Below are 16,336 nucleotides of genomic sequence, written 5' to 3'. Positions count from 1 at the left end.
ACACGTTGGGCTCACCAGGTGCTGCAGTCGTGCGTGAGTTCATCTCCAGACATGAGCTCCATCCCTTCTGAGACATTGTTGGAGAGCAGAGATGATACGGGTGTGACAGACACGCTCTGCAGGCGGGCCAGGAACTCTCCATCCACCAGACACGGACACTCCTGAAACACACAGGTCACATGGGGTCAGTCTGTTCTGTCTCAACCCGTCCTCAACTGCCTAGCCTGAAGTTGCTCAGGACCCACCGGCATACACGTTCCACGGTGCTGGTAGGTGTGCGGGGGGCAGTGGCAGCCTTCGTCACAGCTGTCAGAGTAGCAGCCCTCTCTGCCACTGACCTGAGCGCAGCTGAAGGGACAGCCCTCTCCACGCTCACACTCCCTGTACAGTTTACCGGGGGGGCAGCCCACATCTTCACAACGGCATGCAAAAAACACACGCAAGTCACTTTTTAGAGATTATTTATGTAGCACCATTTTTCAAAGGATGACAAAGTACTGCAAAAACGAGGAGGAACACAGCATGATAAAATGTGTGGAAACATCTACACTTATAACACGAGTAATGTTTCAGCAAGTAAATTATTTCTGTCTCCCAGTCAAGGTGGACAGAATCTGAAATGCGAAAAACCCAAAACAAAAATAAAATTGCATATCGTCAGCATACAGACACATAATCTATTGAGACTACACTGAGCTGGAATACAATAGAGCCCAAAACAGGATCTTGAGGAACCTCACAAGACAATCCATGCCATTACCCATGTGACTTTACTTCTGCAAACATGGAAATCTGACTGAATGTCAGATTTCAGAGCAGGAAAAAATCACACATAAGGTTCAGAAACTCAAACCCACCAAGGCAGACTTGTGTGTTGCACATTTTGCTTTGGCGACTGACGCCGTGGCAAGGGGGAGAGGTGCAGGTACGAGAACGGGACTGCTGCCCTCCGCCACAGCTCACCGAGCAAGAAGACCACTGAGACCAGAGCAGCCACGGGCCCACAGAGTCTGGACACAAAACAGACCAGAACTCTAAATATTCTGTGTAAAGTTTGTAGTTAAACTGAAGATAGAATAAATTTAGAAATGCTAGCTTGTAGTAGACGACTACCTGTGCACATTTGCATGTTGCAGTCCTTCTTCTGCTCCGGTGCACCCAGGCAGCCTCTGCCGCCGGCCTGAGGGGCCGGGTTGTCGCACAAACGCCTCCTGAACGTCACGCCTCCGCCACAAGGAACAGAGCACTCGGTCCAGGCTCCCCATTGGCCCCAGCCCCCATCCACATGGCAACCGGGAACAGACCGGCACTGCAAAACGCCACCCTGACACGAGCTGAGGAATTAAAGAAGCATAATTGATAGATGAGGAATCGATACTGAACTTTTCAAAGTCTGAGTAGATTGTCATCATTGAAGAAACAGCTTTACCAGTTTTTGCAGTCACTGATGATGATATCCCCTGGATTTGCAAACTGCCAGTCATATCCACCAGGCCACACCCATGACGCGTTCCTGGAATCCAAACCATCTTGGCAGAGAAACACAGTTTTATGTTTCTGACATGAACAACAGATCGCTGTTTTTGATTCTTTCAAGAGATTTCCACGTAAACGGAAGACGTGTCGAACCGGTAGCTGAGCCGTTGTGGTATTTGCAGCGGCACTCCTGTCTGGCCACGCACACTTCGTCCTGCAGCAGCATGTCGCCTGGACAACCACAAGTCCGGATGCACCGGGGGGAGTCCAAGCAGTCTGTGTCGGAATGGAGATCTGAACAGGAGCGAGCGCAAGGCTTCCCACATGGCCATTCCTTCTGACCACCACCGCAGTCTGAGAAACACAAATGAATCTAACTTTTAACAAAGACGGCGGGAAAAGGCGCTATGGCGTGTGAAAAGGCAACTTCTCAGACTTTGTGAGCATCTCTGTGTTTAAACACAGATACGGTCAGAATGAAAGCTCTCAGCGGGCCGACCTGGGCAGACAGTGACGTTGTCGTGACATCTGCGGCTCTGCCGGCTCTCGCCCAGACAGGGGAGGCCACCAAACCTGGCAGGGGGACTGTTGCACTGTCTGGTTCGAACGGACGAGCCGGCACACTCATCGCACTGTGACCAGGCAGACCAGGAACTCCAGGAACCGTGAACTATCAGTGAAATACACACACACACACACACACACACCCCAGCACACGCACGCATATACACACACACACGCACACACACACACACACACACACACACACACACACACACACACACACACACACACACGCACACACACACACACACACGCACACACACACACACAAAAACTGTAAGACAGGCACCTGAGTGAATAAATAACTGACATGAATGATCCCACCAGCAGATCTGTCAGAGAGGACTAAAAGTGAAAAAGAACACAGAGAAATCAAAATTAAATGTTAGCAATGCAGCCCAGATAACCGGGAGTAAAACTGAAAGTCTTTCTTGCAGTGGGAATCATACTTTCTGCTGTAATATAAGGTTTTTCCATGTATGGTAATATCTGGTTTGTGAGATATCTGAAGTTCTATATGTTTTTCTTGAGGATAGAAATCCACCACAAAGCTTCTCTTTCCATCATTTTTAAGATGTAATCAAATTTTTCGCAAGAAAAAGAAAATACATCCAAACTATTTGGACTATTTCCAAGTTATTTTTGCAGAATACTAAAGTCACATCTGACAGTTTTGATTGTGATGGTCGCCTGAATGGTTAATAAAGGGCCGTTTTCATGTGCAGTTCCATCTCTATAATTGCAGTAAGCAATATCTGCTTATTGAAAGGGAACGCAAAAGTTTTGTGAGGTAATGAAAAAGAAAATAAATTCCCATAAACCATCGGGGGCTCCATAAGAAACACCCTGAATCTGTCTAAAATTATAATAGAAAAATAAATATTTGTTTAAAGTCACAGTTCTAACCTTCTTGTTTTATACGTTTTATCCTGTCAACAGTGGCAGATTGTTTCTACTGGGTCACCTGATCAGATAGCTAAGTTTTTTACCAAAACTATTTTCGTACAAACAGCTTTTTAAAACGTTTGTTTTAAAAAGCTGTTTTTAAAACAAACTGTTTTTGTCAGGATCTTACTTGGGCAGAACGTGACGACAGGGCAGGGCCGTCTCTGTATTTGCGCTCCGATCCCGTTGTGCGTTTCCTGTCCTCCAGCACAGGGGTCTCCCCCAGCTTTAGGCTCAGGACAGCTGCAGCTCCTGTAGCGGGACAGTGACTCCGCCCCACAGGTTCTGGAGCAGGGGGTCCAGTCTGACCACTCACACCACCCACCCGACACTAGGAAACAGAGATGTACCAGTTAGTTCCAGCTAGCTTAGAAGTGAAAATTTTGGCACATGAGGAACGACAGTGTATTTACATTGTCTGCCTAAAAAAATAAAAATAAAAAAAATAAATCCTCCAGCTGCAGTAGATCCAGAACGCTGCTGTTGGTGTTCTGACTAAAACCAGCATTCAGCTTCTATGCACCACAAATCTAGAACAAACTTCTGGAAAATTGCAAAACAACCAAAATACTGAGTTCCTTTAAAACTAGACTAAAGTCCAGCTGTTTAGAGTTTCATAATAAATGAAACACTGACCAACATTTTTGATGGCAATGTTTCAACTGTAGCTTTATTGTGTTTTTATGGTTTAAAGCACTTTGAAGTGACTTGTTTCTGAAATGTGCTATAAAAATAAACTTGATTGATTGATTAATTGATTGACCGATCTTTAAGGTGACCTTACCCACCTGGACACGGCTCTCTGGTGCAGTTGAACTTGCCACCCTGACATGTGCTGCAACACAGAGAAACAGAGCTGATGCTTCAAATCTGCAGATTTATAATCAATAAAGCATCATAAACTCAACGTGTTCCTTCAGTCTAAATCGTTCTGACCAGTTGTTGCAGCCATCAGGGGCCTCAGTGGACTCTCCTGGCTCCACACGACGCCCAGAGTTTATGTCCAAGCAGGGACAGCCATCCCTCGCTAGGCAGACCGTCCCATTGGCTGAGAGGACCTTCCCGTCGGTGCAGTAGCAGCCCGGCTCACAGTGCCACTCACAGTGCTGGGAGATGAGTCAGGATATCGGTTTATATCAACAGGATGAAAGTACAGAGCTTTTAAAACTACACTTTAAACTTTTTCACATTTTGTCACATCACACCCGCCCAACTTTAATGTTCAATAAAAATTTTGAAAGTGTGACATGCATTTTTATTCAAACACAGAAGGAAACACGTTAAAGACGAGCACTCTGCTGGGCTACACTTACTGACAGGTCGTCACAGGACCGAGGGCAGGACGGCCCACAGCTGCTGAAAACCGTTCCTGGGACCTTGGAGCAAGGCGGCACTGGAGCAAACAGACGGAAAAACTGGGAGGAAATTCTTTACAGTATGTTACACACTGGAGACAACTTATTAATTTAAGTGGGCTTGCCTCTTTTCATCTTTAGGATCTTTTCAAACTTCAATCTGTATCCAGAACTTTGAGATCAAATGAGTTGCTATTGAATCTCCTTGCAGGAGATCGGGCGTTCTCCGCTGCTGCTCCTGCTCTCTAGAATAAGTTTCCTTTCCGCCTTAAAGCTTATTTTTATTCGCTGGCATTTAATTGAGGCCCGATACTGTAACTTTTCTGTTGTGACTTTTCAGTTTTATTTTCTCTTCGTTAATTGATCCTGCTGTGTTATTGTTTTTGTGTGGCACTTTGGAGCAGTTCTAAGCCGTTTCTAAAAGTGCTGTATGAATAAACTAGACATTGACTTGACAAATGAAATGTACGTCATGAGCCGAGTTCCTCCAGGCTACCTGGACAGTGGTCGGTGTTACAGGCCCTGACTTCTGTCCCCAGGCCCTCGCAGTAGCTCCCGGCCCCCTCAGGACTGGGCGAGTCACAGAGTCTCCTCCGGCTCTGGATCCCTCCACCGCACGACTTGGAGCAGTCGGTCCAGTCACTCCACCGACTCCAGGCCCCGTCAACTACAGACAAGCCATTACAAAAAAGAAAATTACTAAAAGAAGCACGTTTGGTTTACTGCAACTGTAAATGCATTAAACTGGTTCATTGTGCAGCAGAACACTCCGATGTCAACATGTGTGCTGTTGGTAACGTTCATGAACCAAAACTCAACACGTGGTTTGCTCACGGTCACACGGGGAGACGATGCAGACTTGATCCTCGCGGTGAGGACCAAGACACGGGAGTCCACTGCCTGACCGCTGGGGACTGGAGCAGAACCGGTACCGAGACTGGAGACCTGCTCCACACGACACTGAGCACCGACTCCAGGGAGTCCATAATGACCACTGGCCGTCCACTGGACACGCGTCACACACAATGGTGTGTAAACATTACAAGGTTCCACATGTTAAGAGTATTTTCCAGTTCCAAGTCGTGCGTCTTACCGTTGCAGCTGACCCGAGAGCAGTTTACCAGCCTTCCTCTTTCACAGGTACTGGAATGTTAGAAACATGTCTGTCACTTTAACTCTCCCTTAACGCACTTAGAGTTAGCTTGTGCTGCATTTTCCTACCAGTTCTTGCATTTGTTAGGCACAGTGTCTCCAGGTTTGGATGGCTCTCTGTCGGCATCACAGGGACAGTCTGACTGCAGAACACACTTACCGTCCTGAAAATAGAAAAGCTTCACACCTAAGCTTTCAGAGTAACGTAGAAAGTGCATGTATAAACGTATATCTGCTTCAAGCGGCCATCAACTTCTAGCTCAGCGGTGTTTGATCACTTCTGGTGGAGTCTATAGCTACAAAGCATAACCTTCACCCAACGGTTTTATCTCATTTTAGACCCATTTGTTTAATTTCCTTGTTCTTCAGCTGACTTGAGGAAAAGAAGTAAACCAAAAAAAAGTAATTGCAGACATTTAGCTAACTTCCCCAGGCCTATCCCAGAGACAAAATGGAGAGATTTCTTCTCTTTTTATGTTCAAGTTCTCTTCTCTCTTTAACCTCTGTATGCTCCCTTTGGGTTCTAGGAAGCACAGTATACACACAGAAGTTACACACCAATAAAGCATTTTGTCAGAACTCATTTCAGTGTTTGGCATGGATGGCACATTAAAAAAAAAAGAAAAAGTATTAACTAACATTTCTGAATTTTCTGACCAGCTGGATTTTGATCCTCTAAGAACTGATCTTGACCAGAAACCTGAGGATTATTCTGAATAACTCTTTGAACTTCAGCAGACAGATGCTGTACTGGGAGCTGACCTTTTTCAGTTAAAAATGATTGGAAGGGTGAAGCCGTCCCTGTACTTTGGTGACCTCGACAAGGTCAGTTAGGCCTTCATTACACTGGATTAGCACAGGTCATCTGCCTGCAGCTTGTCCAGCAAGACCACATCACTCCCCTCCCAAAGAATCAGCAGCTGCTTCTGTTTTAGGATTGATTGTGAGGCAACTTCCTTCCTGCTTATTTTTAAATCTTAAAATGAACTGACACCTCATTACCTGAATGGTCTTGATATTTCCAGACTAAGGTTGAAAAATGGAGGACACTGGGCTTTTGCAGTTGCTGCTCCAGAACTATGTGATAAATTCCTCATGCATCTACATCACTGAAATATTTTTATTCGTTTTTCTAAACCTGTCTGAATTGATGTTGCTTCTTTATGTGACTTCATTTGATTGTCTCATGATGAGTTGTAGAGCACTTTGGTCAACTGTTGTTGCTTTGTCATGAGCTTTAACTGACCTGCAGGACAGTCCCATGTGGACACTGGCAGCCTGGAGTGCAGTTCCTGCTCAGGTTCAGAGTAAGGTCAGTACAGGTCACAGGTCCCACCACACACTGTGTCCACTGCTGGCCTGGAGGACAAGTCCTGCCCCCACCTGAGCATACGAGTCAAATAAAAACAAGAAATACAACTCACAATAGATTACATATATGTATTGTTTTAGAGACTACAATGTATTAGTTCAAGTATAAGGATTAATCATTCTTGGCAGAAACGTGTAAAAATAACTAACAGTGGGGTCAGGAGCAATTTAGGAAAAATGTAAGAATTTAGGAAAAAATTATTGTACTATTCATAAGTGATGTCTACAATTGGAGACCACTACTAGTATATGATTAAAGAAAAAATAAAACACTTCCAAAATTTCTGAAAAAACTCTGGGAATGATTATTAAATTCTAAAACACTCGGATATGACAGCAGCTGTGCACAAACATGATATTAACACTTTTGAAGAAACTGTTTTTTACATGACGAATTTGAAGTGAGAATAGCTCAACTTGGTACTCTATTCCTGAGTGAACACAAAAAAATAACCTGAGAAACTTTGAGGACAAACTTCAGCCATCCTATGTAGAAAAGAGCGGAGGGTAAAGTACTGTGAGTGCTTTCTGTCAGCGTGGGCAGATACTGACAACATGTAAACATCTCCTCTTGCTTCAAACTTAAGACAAACTAAGGGCTCAATCCATAACCGGAAAAAAGTAGTAATGAAATGGAGCTGCTCTGGGTTTGCAGGTATAACAGAGGAATTGACTCAAACTCTAGTCACTTCTAATTTTTCTCTGATTCTGTATTTAGGCAACTAGGTCAATAATAACAGTAAGAAAGTCTGTTTTACCTGAGTGAATGTCAGCTGACAAAATATGACAGTATGTTGTTATTTTCAAGAAATATCTAAAGCATTTTTAGATGATTTAAGAAGGCCCAGAGTTGGTAGCGAATCATATTGGTTCCTCATTTCTTTCTTGTAGTAACTACAGCTACATATGTATGAGGTGAGCCCGCTTATTGAAGGAACAATAACTGATCAGATCAGTGTTACCACACGGCTGCAGGTTACAAGCGCTGAACTGCTGGGCTGTGCCGTGGGTCCTGATTGGCCCGCGGGTCCGGGTCCGGTAACCTCCTCCGCACGTCACAGAGCACTCCGACCACGAGCTCCACGGTTCTCTGATACCTTCAGACACATCACGACACCCGTATCCTTCACCTTTCCCACGCATCCATTCCACATCACTTTGACACCATCGGTGATGTGGTTGTTCTCACCCAGACAGGGCTCGACGCTGCAGGTATCAGCACTGACTCTCTCTCCTTTGCAGGGACGACCTCCGGAGGCTGGAGGAGGATCGGTTCCTGAGCGGTACCGCCGTCTGATACCCACATCGCACGTCCGAGTGCATGTGCTCCACTGCGTCCAGCTGCTCCAACCACAGTCCACTTTGATACAAAATAACAAAGCAAAAAAAATTAATAAATAAAAATAAGCCAAACAAAATAAAAACAAAAAACAAAGAGAACAGGAAAACACCAGTCATCACACAGTACTCACCTGGGCATGGAGTAGACCCACACTCCATTTCTCCATCAGTGCAGGTACTGTTAACGTGACAGAAGGAGTTAAAGCTGCAGCATTTAACTTTTATAAAAATATTTATTTTGCATATTTGTTGAAACTCTCATTATGTGACTCGTGACAGTATGATATGAGACATAACCTGTGAAAAAACATCTAGCTCCTCCATCTTCTCCCAGTACCAACTAGAAACAACAAATCAAAGCCAGGAGGCGGGTCTTATCGCTGAGAATCACCTCCATGTGATGCAGCTCATCCCTCTCTGTGCTCCTCTCTTGCTCTCTGCTATGCTGCAGCTAGCAGAGCCGTTGTAAATGCTAAGGCTAGTTAGCATGGCCACCGATGACGGTTTTCCTGCAACGGTAACACCGTTAGCAGCGAGTACATGACGTTGGTTGACAGCGCTAAGGCCTTCCCCCTGACTCTGATTGGTTGTTTAAGGTTGGGAGTGGTTCATTTCTTCATACAGCAACAGCAGCTCAGCTGTCTCATAACAAACTGCCATGACATGGTGACAGTTTTAACAAATAAATAAAAAACATTTTTTAATGCAGCTTTAATGACAAACGTTCCAACAGAAGCAGGACTTGTGGCCTGAAGTGAAAGAATTGCTTAAGAGGGGTACCAGTTGTTACAGGCGTCAGCAGGCAGGGTGGCTCCCGCTGGGTGCATCGCCCCCTGGTGGTAACAGGGGCACTGCGCCAGAGGGACACAGCTGCTGTTGAACAGGTAGAACCCCGGGGCACAGTAGCAGCCGTCGTAACAGGAGGTGGCGCACTGAACGTCTGCGGAGGTCATGTCCATGCACACCCTCGGACACGCCCCGCCCTGAGCCTCACACTCCGCTGCCGTCATGTAGGTCATGCCCTCTGGACACACACCTAAAGGGAAACAAACACACATTCAGTACGAGTCTGCTGACACAGAAAACAAACCAAAGAGTGTGAGGACAGTGTTTTCTGCATGTGTAAAACCTGAACAGGGATGGGAGTTGCAGTCCTTTGTTTGTATGTGAGGCCCAGAGCAGTTACTGCCCCCATGCTGTGGCGTCGGTGAACTGCAGAGCCTCTCCCTCGTCTGGACGCCAGAGTCACAGTCAGACGAACAGCGAGACCAGTGGGACCAGAGCGACCAGCCTCCATCCACTGGAAGAACATGGCTAAAGTTAGCATGTTAAAGGAGAAGTTCACAATTTTTGAAGTGATATTCTTTCAAAAGGTTATCTTCATGTATCTTCATTTAATAAAAATACAGACTAGTCTGTACCAGAGGCAAAGATTAGGCCAGCATGAGAAGGACCAACACCAAAGTGAGCTGTTACCGTTAGCAACTCAAACCTCAAAAGGATTTTTGTGGTTTATTTAAATTAAAAATAGTTTGTGTTTTTTTTTCCTTTGTATCAGCTTTGCTGTAAATTTTTAAAATAAAAATATGCTTAAATGAAAAAAAAGTAGAAAAATTATTGTAGGTCAAAAGAAAAAAGTTATCCGGTGTTTGTGTTAATAAATATGTTTGGGTTGAATGTTTTCTGTTTTATTAGTCTACAAGATGTTTTGGGTTTTTTCCCAAAGTGAAAACGTTCTTTAACCGAGGTGAATGAATCGATGTTCCCTAGTCTGTTCTACTTCTTTTTTTGGCATTTATTGAACAGTAAATTAACAAGGTGGACAGGGAGGGGGAAGAAATGCAGCAAATGCTTCGAGACCAGGAATCAAATACAGGATAACGTCATCTATCATGACACAAAAGTGCAATAAATCAAACTTTCAACAAGCACCTAGGTAGAATGTCATAATGAAACACAGCAAAAAGTTATTTTTCATGCCGTTATAAACCAACTTTCTGAACATCTAAAAATTGCTTATTCAGGCCTTGAACTTTGCCATGCATCATTGAACAAAATCATGTGTAAGAAGTCATGTAAAAAGTAGTTGCTTGCTGGGATTTTCACCATATTTTACAGCATGTTTTAAACCAGATGTTTGGTATAAGTGATTATTTGTGGCAGTTTTGGCCTCCTCTCATGGTGTCAGTGCTCCATCAGCTGAGTCACTGCAAAAATCTGTTTTTGAGTAAAAAGTCCTTCCATAATATTAAAACCAAAGCACAAAAACAAGGCTAATACAAGAAAAATACTTTGTGTTGTAGTTGGCATTTTCATTTTAGAAGATCTAAACTGACCATTAAAAACAATTCCACCTAAACAATTTCAAAAGTAGCCATCTGCATAAGGTCTATTTGCTGAAGGGCCACATTTGTACACCAAATACGAGCATCATCCACGTCAGCTGAAACATGAACTGCTCATATTCTCCTAAACTGACCTCAAATATCATGAACTATCTCTTTAAGGACAGAAATGTACAATTATTTGATTGTATGCACATATTCTGTGTATGTGCATACAGGATGAAGGGTTCTGTACCTGGACAGTGCTCGGTGTTGCAGGGCTCAAGCTCCTCATCGTCTCCATCACACACAGGTTGTGTGTGTGTACGGTTGAAAGCCGAGGGTGTTTGGTTGCAGCTGCGAAATCGGCGTCTGATTCCCACATCGTCCACGTCACTGAAACATGTCTTAGTGCACTCTGACCAGCTGGTCCATCTACTCCATGTGCCACCTGGTAGAACTGTGCAACATGGAGAAGACTGTGGAACACAGCTCATACATGAGGTGAAACTGTTAGACTAGAAACAATTAAGTTGTTAAAAAAAAAGCCACAAAACAATTCAGCTGAGTGAGTGTGAGCTCAGATACCAGGGAGACATGGGATGGAACAGCGTCGGGACTCAGAGGCATCTCCCGAACAGGGCTGCGCTCTGATTGGTCCAGCTGAGATCAGCACAGACCTGAGGAGAGAGAAATTAGCTTTGATAAGATCTCATTCGTCTTTATCTTCATAATTTTATGCTATTAACCTTAGAGAAGGAAGTGCTGCTGCCAAACAATCTGGTAAAGGTCAGAGGTCATTTCCTAAATACTCGAAGTCCATTATTCAGAGGTGGAAGACAGCAGGGACAGCTGGAAATCTTTCAAGCAGTGAACATCTCACCGATTTCACCCCAAGGTTAGACTAGTGCTGAAAACCAGTAGCTCCATTTCAGACTTTACATGGATCACTTAGAATTATTATGTTATCGTTCTTAACACAACAGGAAAAGACTGAATGAGAATGGATTGTTTGAAAGGGTTGTCAAAGTTGTATCTGAAACCACAAGATTTCTACATCGATGTTTGTTAGACAGATGAGACCAAAGTAGAGATATTTAGCTGAGACACACAGAAAAAAAACAGCCCAAACAAATTGTACCAAATATCAGGCATGACAGTGGAGAGGTACCGTATTTTCCGCACTATAAGGTGCACCTTCAATGAATGGCCTATTTTAAATTTTTTTTCATATATAAGGCATTATAAGGCGCATAGAATAGACGCTTCAGTTTGGGTTGCCAATTTGTTCCGTACTCTATTATTACACATCCACATTTGTAAAGAAGTGGTCCCCGAGTATTTTATATAGTAGGCTGCCCCAGTCATTGTTTCACTCATGGTGTTGGTGTTGCGATATTGTTCCCAACTGCTTTCTGTGTAACACAGACCAACCGACACGCTACCGCCGCAGTCTCTGTCTCTCTTTCCCCGACCCTCCGCCCCCCCTGGCTTTAAATGTATTATCAAACTTTATTAACAAACCAGTGTTCTGAGAACTATCCCAGCATGCACCGCGCACCTCTTCTTCTACGGGAGAAAATGAAGTCGGCGGCTGCTTACCATAGTTGCTAGACCTGTTGTGGCTCAATATTGGTCCATATATAAGGCGCACCGGATTATAAGGCGCACTGTCGGCTTTTGAGGAAATTGAAGGTTTTTAGGTGCGCCTTATAGTGTGGAAAATACGGTAATCATTTGGGATTGTCATACAGACATTGAATTTGGCTCGGTCTACTTTTTCCACATAGAGAACTTCTCCATTTTGGCTTCAATGTGTTTCTGTATCCAGGTTAGAAATATACAGTTTGGGAACCTGCTGAACACCAGATCGTCGTCTCCTCATACATAAAACTCTACAGTTTCGTTTGACTGACACTGCAGTTTGGGATCAGTTTGTTAGCATCTGCTCGTTAGGTGAAAAGTAATGGGAACAGAGTGCTTTGAGTAAAATATTGCATCTGATGGAAGAAGCAGGAAGTTGATGGTAAAGAGTAAACTCAAACCAAAGAACAATTTTCTTAAAATAAGCCACAAAGACAGAGACATGCTGATACTCTAAGGGTTTATCGGTGCCTTATACCCTGAACTGCACAGAAACAAACATGCTCACCTGTAGCGTTGCTGCATCCCCACACCACACGTCACATCACATGGAGACCATGCAGACCAGGCGGACCACTGACAGGTCTCCAGACATCTAGAAGTGTCACAAGTGACCTGCCCTTCTCTGCACATGCTGAGGTCAAATAAGCATTCCAACAAGCATTCCACTCATTGTTATTCACAATAAAAAAAAATCTCTTTTTACACATGTTTTTCACATTAATATTTGAAGACATGTCTGTATCTCTCACCACGTGGTGCACTGATCTCTGCTGATCACTTGCCCAGGCTGCAAGGTTTCATCATCCCAGTGACAGACGCACTGGCTGGAGTTCACACATCGGCCGTCCTGAAGGTACAGCCCGTAGGGACAGCGGCAGCCTGGGGAAAGACACCATTTATGGCAAAAGTTTGCTCTGATCCAAAACACCCTGGAGGGAATGCATTTCCCTCCAGGGTGTTGCTGAGGGATGGGATGCATGTTTTTCCTTCTTTGACCTGTAAACCCTTGACAAAATCTTGCAGAAGAAGAATCCAATAAGTGGATGGTCACTGCTGGAAGAAACACTCAGCTTTTGTCATAAAAGACATGTTTTTTTTTACCTGCATTTCAAAGGCACATGCAGCTTATATTAAATGTAAAAACCATGCTTCTGAGTCTTACCGATGACACATGTTGCAGAGCAGTTGCTGGTCATGCTGAGGTCTGAGCAGGTGGGAGGACAGAGATCAACCCGTCCAGCTCGGCAATCTTCTTCTTTCACCAGCACCATGCCGCTGACGCAGCCTGTTGGTCAGGTTGTTAGTGGAGTTACAACAAACTAAGAACAATCAAACCCATCCAGTTGGAAGCATTTGAATAGTCTTAAGTTTGGAAGAAAAGTTCCACCTTTGAGAACAGGTGGTTGCGTTTGACCCTTACCTGTCTGTGTGCCTGTCTCGTTGGTGCAGGGCTGGATGTTGCAAGTTTGGCTCTGTCGGGTCATGCCCTCACAGTCCCGCCCTCCATTTTTAGGAGGAGGAGCTGAGCAGGTTCTGCTCCTCTGTCTAACTCCTCCTCCACACAGAGCATCACACTCTGACCACTCTGTCCATGCCGACCAGTGACCATGAACTGGGAGAAGGAACACAGTATCAAGCAAACGGCTCCCCTAATAGGTGATGGATGTAGGTCCTGCATACAGACCTGGACATGCTCGAGGAAAGCAGGCTCGACTGTCAAACTGAGCTCCACCACAGGATCCTCCAGGCAGGGCGTCTCTTAGAATGTCCCTCTGCCGGAACAGGGAGCCGAGACCACACGTCACACTGCAGCCACTCCAGGCTGTCCATGGGGACATTATGCAGTCCACTGCAGAAGAGCAGAATAAAAGCTAAGAAATACACAAACCCTTTGATCACATGACCACTTTGGAAGAGCATATGTAACACCTACCACAGTCTTTTTCATCCGATCCATCAATACAATCCCTCTGCAGGTCACACCTGCGATCCTTGTGAACGCACTCACCGCTGTCACAAGAGAACTGCTTTGGGGAGCAGGGTCTGGGCACCAGGGGGCGCCATGGAGTTACTGCTGGGCTGGTTGTTGTACCTGAAGGGGCATAGTGAGGGACGACTGGCATTCAGCATGTACTGAAAACTTTGGAGCAGGGTTCACTCAAACCAAGGCCTAAAGGGCCGGCGTCCTGCAACTTTTAGATGTGTCCCTGGTCCAACCAGCCTGGAATCGAAGCCATTCAGTGTTAGCCACGCTTTCAGTTTCTATACTTTGAAGCAGAGACTGGCGACATGTCCAGGGTGACCCCACCTCTCGCCCGTTGACCACTGGAAAGAGGCATCAGCACCACTCATGACTCCACTAGGAATAAGTGTGTATGATAATGGATGGATGAATAAATGAATGGACAGACGGATGGATGTTTTGAAGCAGAGTATAGAACCAGGGGCTGGTTTTGACCAGGCTAACATCCAACACTCATGAACCAAATGGCTGAAGTACCCCCTCAGTATACAATCAGGTTCTCCAGAGTCCTTCTAATGGCCTCAATATCTGACTCTGGTGTGTTGAAGCAGAGACCTCTCAAAGTTGCAGGACCCCGGCCCTCGAGGCCTGGGCATGAAGACCTCTGGCTTTGGTGAATAAGAAATAACGAGGAGTCTGTCATACCACAACGTTCTTCATCTGAACCATCTAAGCAATCCTTCCTTCCGTCGCACACTCGTGCAGAGTCCACACAGCCAAATGACCAGCATGCGAACTGGCCCTCTATGCAAAGCACTCTGGGCAAACCGGTGTCTGTGCTTGTGATGACTGATGGTGCTGTGAATCAACAGAACCTGCTGGTTATACTGTAACTGTGATTGCAGGGACAACACATGGGGAAATCATGACCCACCTTCTGTGGTTTGAAGACCGGGTCTGCCAGGCTGCACTGAGGAAGTAAGATGGAGTCCAGGTTGGCCTGTTGTGACTCCTGCATATTGTAGGTATTAAGATAGTCTTGATCGTTTAGAACCAAACGAACACACAAGTAATTCAGCCGACACAAGAGAACCAGGTAATCACAGTTACCTGAACTTGGTGGCTGAGATCTGGGAGTGACTGCAGGTGATGCCACACCAGGAAAGCCATCTTCAGACTTGGTAGTGTGCAGCCCAGGGCCGCCTGTTGTGTTGTCACCATGGATACCAGGTTTTCCAGTGTAGCTGGTCTGATTGCGGAGGCCTGGAAAACCTCTGGTGGGAGCAGTTCCTGGACAGGACAGAGGGAAAGCTTTAAGAGAGAGAACCGATCTGTCGTTAAATGGTAAATTTTGCGTAACTCTCACCACAGTTCGTCTCATCAGAGTAGTCCTTACAGTTTGGCTGACCGTCACAAAGCAAAGACACAGGGATGCACTCCTCACTGCCGTGGCATAGAAACTGGCCTGGCTTGCAGCGCTGCACTGTCACTGTCCCAACCCCAGAGGGCGATGTGGTCACATACTCATCTGCATATGTCAGGGACACATTGTTTTTATGACTCTATAAGGAACATCTAAAGCAATTTTATACTTAAACCTTTACTAAGCTGTATAAGTTACATATACTAATAGAAACTTATATTTGTATTCATCCCCTTTACTCCAACACGACTAGATACATTCCAGTGTCTTTATGAATCCTCTTCCTGTTTGCAAAACAGGGTATTATCTCAAGAGGGTTGAATAGAAATGCACATCATAATTTTCAGATTATTGTTCCGAAAAAAAAAAAAAATTAAAAAGCGATGTATCATTTTCACTTCATAATTATGACCTAGTTTGTGTTGGTCTATCTGATAAAATCTCAATAAAACCACTGAACATTGTGGCTTAAATGTCACCAAATGTCTTAAGGTTCAAATGGTTTTTTATACTTTTTCTCTTGAAATATTTTGTTCATCATGCTTTCATAGCGGTGTACGCTTGTTAAAGTCCTTACCTCCTCTGCAGCCAAGAATCTCCACACGGAGGTAGAAGGTGTGCCTGAACTCCACAGGGATGATTCTGATGTACTGAGCTCTTACCAACCGGCCCAACCAGCGGGTCACGGGGGTCCTGCCCACCATCCGAACCTCAAACACCTACGGGACAAAAATCACATGTAGTATTACACAAACTTAGTCTGAGTTTTATCTCA

At 44.8% G+C, this 16,336-nt stretch overlaps 1 protein-coding gene across 2 annotated transcripts in view; it reads right to left on the bottom strand.

Annotated features, from left to right (window-relative positions):
- sspo (SCO-spondin) overlaps nucleotides 1-16,336 on the bottom strand; it is a 78,010-nt gene that overhangs the window by 32,709 nt on the left and 28,965 nt on the right. For both annotated transcript variants that reach the window (XM_081601439.1, XM_081601440.1), the window contains 34 exons: nucleotides 16,139-16,280; nucleotides 15,505-15,666; nucleotides 15,249-15,428; nucleotides 15,073-15,150; nucleotides 14,844-14,996; nucleotides 14,109-14,267; nucleotides 13,860-14,024; nucleotides 13,596-13,787; nucleotides 13,338-13,460; nucleotides 12,925-13,054; nucleotides 12,681-12,806; nucleotides 11,117-11,208; nucleotides 10,785-10,988; nucleotides 9,334-9,504; nucleotides 8,985-9,240; nucleotides 8,336-8,382; nucleotides 8,053-8,223; nucleotides 7,826-7,960; nucleotides 6,739-6,875; nucleotides 5,562-5,656; nucleotides 5,434-5,483; nucleotides 5,175-5,345; nucleotides 4,837-5,007; nucleotides 4,299-4,378; nucleotides 3,922-4,091; nucleotides 3,774-3,820; nucleotides 3,116-3,316; nucleotides 1,976-2,146; nucleotides 1,630-1,830; nucleotides 1,430-1,529; nucleotides 1,114-1,334; nucleotides 858-1,010; nucleotides 246-412; nucleotides 16-161 (listed from right to left, as the gene is read on the bottom strand). In XM_081601439.1, the coding sequence (XP_081457565.1) occupies nucleotides 16-161; nucleotides 246-412; nucleotides 858-1,010; nucleotides 1,114-1,334; nucleotides 1,430-1,529; nucleotides 1,630-1,830; nucleotides 1,976-2,146; nucleotides 3,116-3,316; nucleotides 3,774-3,820; nucleotides 3,922-4,091; nucleotides 4,299-4,378; nucleotides 4,837-5,007; nucleotides 5,175-5,345; nucleotides 5,434-5,483; nucleotides 5,562-5,656; nucleotides 6,739-6,875; nucleotides 7,826-7,960; nucleotides 8,053-8,223; nucleotides 8,336-8,382; nucleotides 8,985-9,240; nucleotides 9,334-9,504; nucleotides 10,785-10,988; nucleotides 11,117-11,208; nucleotides 12,681-12,806; nucleotides 12,925-13,054; nucleotides 13,338-13,460; nucleotides 13,596-13,787; nucleotides 13,860-14,024; nucleotides 14,109-14,267; nucleotides 14,844-14,996; nucleotides 15,073-15,150; nucleotides 15,249-15,428; nucleotides 15,505-15,666; nucleotides 16,139-16,280 (4,967 nt within the window). The remainder of the gene's footprint in view (nucleotides 1-15; nucleotides 162-245; nucleotides 413-857; nucleotides 1,011-1,113; nucleotides 1,335-1,429; nucleotides 1,530-1,629; nucleotides 1,831-1,975; nucleotides 2,147-3,115; nucleotides 3,317-3,773; nucleotides 3,821-3,921; nucleotides 4,092-4,298; nucleotides 4,379-4,836; nucleotides 5,008-5,174; nucleotides 5,346-5,433; nucleotides 5,484-5,561; nucleotides 5,657-6,738; nucleotides 6,876-7,825; nucleotides 7,961-8,052; nucleotides 8,224-8,335; nucleotides 8,383-8,984; nucleotides 9,241-9,333; nucleotides 9,505-10,784; nucleotides 10,989-11,116; nucleotides 11,209-12,680; nucleotides 12,807-12,924; nucleotides 13,055-13,337; nucleotides 13,461-13,595; nucleotides 13,788-13,859; nucleotides 14,025-14,108; nucleotides 14,268-14,843; nucleotides 14,997-15,072; nucleotides 15,151-15,248; nucleotides 15,429-15,504; nucleotides 15,667-16,138; nucleotides 16,281-16,336) is intronic.

This window comes from Poecilia reticulata, chromosome 20, assembly GCF_904066995.2.
Source record: "Poecilia reticulata chromosome 20, P_reticulata-male-v2, whole genome shotgun sequence".
Classification (NCBI taxonomy): domain Eukaryota; kingdom Metazoa; phylum Chordata; class Actinopteri; order Cyprinodontiformes; family Poeciliidae; genus Poecilia; species Poecilia reticulata.
Note: the sequence above shows the minus strand (reverse complement) of the source record. Positions and strands in the feature narration are given on the sequence as shown.